The sequence below is a fragment of the Notothenia coriiceps genome, unplaced genomic scaffold (assembly GCF_000735185.1).
Source record: "Notothenia coriiceps isolate Sejong01 unplaced genomic scaffold, NC01 NC01_scaffold00022123, whole genome shotgun sequence".
NCBI classification, from domain to species: domain Eukaryota; kingdom Metazoa; phylum Chordata; class Actinopteri; order Perciformes; family Nototheniidae; genus Notothenia; species Notothenia coriiceps.
Genome location: NW_011354824.1, coordinates 78,888 through 83,082, shown reverse-complemented (window position 1 = coordinate 83,082; position 4,195 = coordinate 78,888). Strand labels below are relative to the sequence as shown.

The 4,195-nt window shown below is 44.1% G+C and overlaps 1 protein-coding gene across 1 annotated transcript in view; it reads right to left on the bottom strand.

The window, feature by feature from the left end:
• The window catches only part of si:dkey-237h12.3 (teneurin-3), a gene marked incomplete at its 5' end in the record, with an annotated part of 86,638 nt that overhangs the window by 17,303 nt on the left and 65,140 nt on the right, over window positions 1-4,195 (bottom strand). Inside the window, one exon of the mRNA XM_010780708.1 lies at window positions 3,493-3,742. Within this exon, the coding sequence (XP_010779010.1) occupies window positions 3,493-3,742 (250 nt within the window). The remainder of the gene's footprint in view (window positions 1-3,492; window positions 3,743-4,195) is intronic.

Genomic DNA, 4,195 nt, shown 5'->3' with positions numbered 1-4,195 from the left:
AAGTAAATCTGATATAGTTCTTGTGTTTTCTGTGTGTAAAATTATGTCTCAGAGAGGAGAGGAGCTGTTCGTTGTGTTTATAAGGAGAAGAGATAAAGCTGAAGCATGAACTGGAATGATGAGTTTAATTAAGTGTGAGGATGTGTTAATCTGGCCCACAAAAACATATACATTTACACATTTTTCACATTGTGATGGAGCCATTCTGTGTGGGTGTGTGCATCGTGTGGTGTTTATAGGTGGCGGGTAATCATCATGCTGGAGGTGTAAAATAAATCATCCCTGCAGTTCAATTAAATCAATTTGGAATTAGTCTCATTCGTATGGTTTTTAGTTAGTTATATTTAACTATGCCGGAGGGATGTCACCCACAGTTAACAGGAAGATGGTGACTCGGAAGATTGATGTTTATTTGTAGATTAGTAGAGGGACTGTTTCAGTTTCCGAGCTGATCAGTGAAGGCAAGAATGAGTGGCTGTCTCTGACATACACGTTAAGAGCTCCTCTCCTGCCTGCATGCGCGAGGTGTATATCAGTGCTCTACTTTAAAGAGTCCTCTCCTGCTGATGTTCAGTGATATATCAGGTATGTAGCTGGTCTCCTTACTTTAAGAGTGTCCTCTCCTTGCTGATGCTCCGTGCAGGCCGCCCCTCCTATACGCAGAACACACGCAAGTGCAGCGGCGCCTCATTCTTAATGGCAAATGCCAGCGCAATAATGCGCGCAGTTCCCCGAGCGAAGCTCTGGCGCTAACGGCCCGTCCAAACGGCGAGCGTGTTGTTGCTTTCAACTGAGACGCTTCCCATTGCGAGGCTTTTAAAATGGGGTGACGTCAGCTTGCCGACACTGCATTTGTGCGTCCGTCGCTTTGCCTCCGTTTGCTCGCTTCGGAAGTTAGAGAAAAGTTTCAACTTTCAAGCTCGACGAAGCGTCCAGCCAATCAAATCATATGGCATACAAGCGCTTAGCCAAATCAAGACCGCGTGCTTGTGTCTCCGGGGCAAGGAGAGTAAATGTGATTGGTTGTTGTCGTGAAGCAGCACGGCCCACCGGCAAGCTTTCAACGCACGCTGCGCATGTTGGATCGTACCGTCTACAGCTCCTTGACACACGCGGCCGTGCGTTGTCGCTGCCAACCAATTCACGATGATCTCCCGCCCCAGACACACAAGCACGGCGGTTTTGAATGGCTACGAGCTTGCACTGGCATATGATTCGAATTGGCTGACGCCTCCGTCGAGGCAAGCAAAAGTAGAACATTGCTCTACTTTTGCCAGCCGGAAGAGAAGCTACGCTTCGCCTCCCACAGATTGCAGTTCAGCAAATCGGTGAATCGTCACCCCATTCAAAGTGAGGGGGGAAGGCGGCGGGGGGCGGGGCCGGGTGGCGGCGGGGGCCGTTTCCGCTTGCTGTTTCCTCTTCTCTCTGGTTTTTAATATGTCTCTGTTCTGCTATATTTCTTTGGCTCATCTGTGAATGTAAATGAAAGAAAGTTTGATGGTGTCCTCAGTTTTATTGCTTTTAGTCTCTGAAGTATATGATGTTGTGGCAGCTCATCAAATAGAAACGCTCGTTGCCCCATGAACCGGTGTGGTTGTTAGGTAATAGTTTGCTCCTCTTGTTAGTAAGTCGTGAGTTGTAGTATATGATATTAATGTTTGGGTCTTAGGTTATCTACGATGGTGTCAACCTCCTCTCCTTGTTAGATGCGGTAATGTATATATTGTGTTGGTGGTCTCTTCTTTGTGTATCCTCCTCTCCTCTCTCTCTCTCTCTTTTGCTGGTGAATAATAGGGTGGGTTTTCTGAGGAGTGCGGGGGTGTGGTCTTTGGTTATTCTTGCTAGTGTTGTGGGGTTTGTTTGTGTTGGTAGTATTCAATTGTGTGTGTCTGTGTGATATAAGTTCATGTGATTGCCAGTGTGTGATTCCGCTCATAGTTCTTAATCTTCCAAATGTTTGTGTATATTCATTCCATCACTTTTTTTTAAATGATCTCTATAGATTTTAGTTTTTGTTAGTCGTCTTCTGAAGTTTTTGTATTACCTACATCAAGCTTCCACAAGTGCGTTCAAGATGACGCCGCATGCATCTTTCTAATGCATACATCCTATGGGGAACCTTTGATTCTTATCACCTGTGCTGCTGTCAGGAAATCATTTAGCTGTGGACCACACAGACTACATCACAAGTGACACCTTCTCAGGGAGAAGTTATTTTTACACAGCAAGATCTGAATACCTGTCGTGTGATGAATATAATAATATAATAATAGTAATAATACATTATTTTTTATAGGGCTTTTCAAGGACTCAAAATCGCTTTTACAAATTATAAGGGAAGGTTAGGGTGGGGGATAGGTATAGAACTATCAAAACTTGATCAACCGCGAATGGATTGAATGGTGGGGGGGGCGCTATGATGACAGAGCGAGACAAGAGCGGAGAAAGAGATGAGTTTTGAAAAGGGGACTGCGGAATACTGTGAGGGTCTCAGAATAGCGGAGATCTATGCATCAATAAGTTCAAAACGTTTTTTTTCAAAATGTAAAAAAAAATCTTAACCAAAATGAGAAAAATGGCATAAAAACATATTATTCTAATACGGGTCCTTTTAGACCCACTTATGGAAGAGTGTAGGGTCCAGTCACTCGTGCATCTAAGGGTTAAACTATTATTTATCTAGGGCAGGGTTGCTGAACATGCATTGTTTACAGCAGCACTCTGCTTCCCATTCATAGCGCTACACACATCCTCCCATGAGAAGTGCTCTGTAGTGGCTGATCGCTGTACATATACATCGACAGGTTTTCGAGGAACTAAGAGATGATTTTCCATCAGTTTACCTCTTAGACTTCCATTTTAGATTTTCACTTTTGTTAGTTGCAATCTGGATGCTAATTTACAATCTAGTTTATGTGCAAAAACCCATCAATAGTGTGGTGGCCTACATTTTTGTAAGGCATGTTTGTCATGTACGTTTTCTCAATGTACATTTAATCAACATCTGCCACTTTTGAATAAGCCAACTGGTAGAATCAGAGTCATTGCTGAGAGAAGCCAACTTGGCATAAGGGCGTAAATCATCCAAATTACACGCTGAAGACAGGATGTCTTTCCTAATTATGGAGACGGATAGAGAAAGGATTTCAATGTGTAGAGGGGAGATGTGTATGACTGAAAGTCTATCCACCATGCCATTTTAGTTTCCGCTCAGCACATGAGGCTTAATGTAAAAATGTAAAGTGGGATCAGAAACTTTCAACTGTCCATATTTGAACATTTCTAGGGGTCAGCTACAGTAAGTTGAACACAGTGGGGAAAAAAGGCAATATAACGCGTATAAAATCACTATAATGTTATAACAGAAAACACTCTAATCAAGGGACAGCTTTTGTTTTTTCATCTTGATGTTAAACCGATTTCTGTCATAATACATAGGTAAAGTGTCAACCGGTAATAGTCCCAAACCCGCTCTGATTAATGAGGCCTTACCTGAGCTCCATTATACTTGTGACATTTCCCGATGGGTAGATGCGTCGGATGTAGTTGAAGTCTCCGACGTACAGACTTCCATCGATGCCCCACGCCAGAGCCACGGGCGCCAGCAGCTTGTTGCCCATGGCCTGTCCGTTACAGCTGGGGCACGAGATGCTCCGGCGCCGCCCGTTCCCCATGACGGTGGAAATCACCGGGGGCTGGAGCGAGATGAACTGATTCTCCCCGCTGCCTTTGTAAAGGATACCTGTGAAACAAAGCCAGTGATTTGCAGGTTGAGTGGAAGCATGTCGATGTTTGACACTGGTAGCAACTTGTTTTCAAGACACACCTGGCAACAATATAAGAAGAAATACACACATTCTGTCAGGATTCTCATGTTATGTCACGGTTGTAGTTTTGTATGTCTGGTTATGGGTGTTTTCCTCCTTGTAAATTGTCTGGTCCTTCTTCCTGTGTCTTTCCTCTTGTCATTAGTTCCCTGGTGTGTCTAGTTGTCTGATTGTGTTCACCTGTTGCCCTTGTGTTTCTCCTCCCCTGCCCGGCTGTTTCTCGTCTCGTGATTACCCCTCCCTGTATTTAGTCTTGTCTCTTCCTGTGTTCAGCGTGGGTTCGTCTTTTGTTGGTGACTGAGTTCACCGGGGAGTGTTCTGTTTGTCCGAGTTATTTTTATATATCCTTGAAATAAAGGCATTTTCAG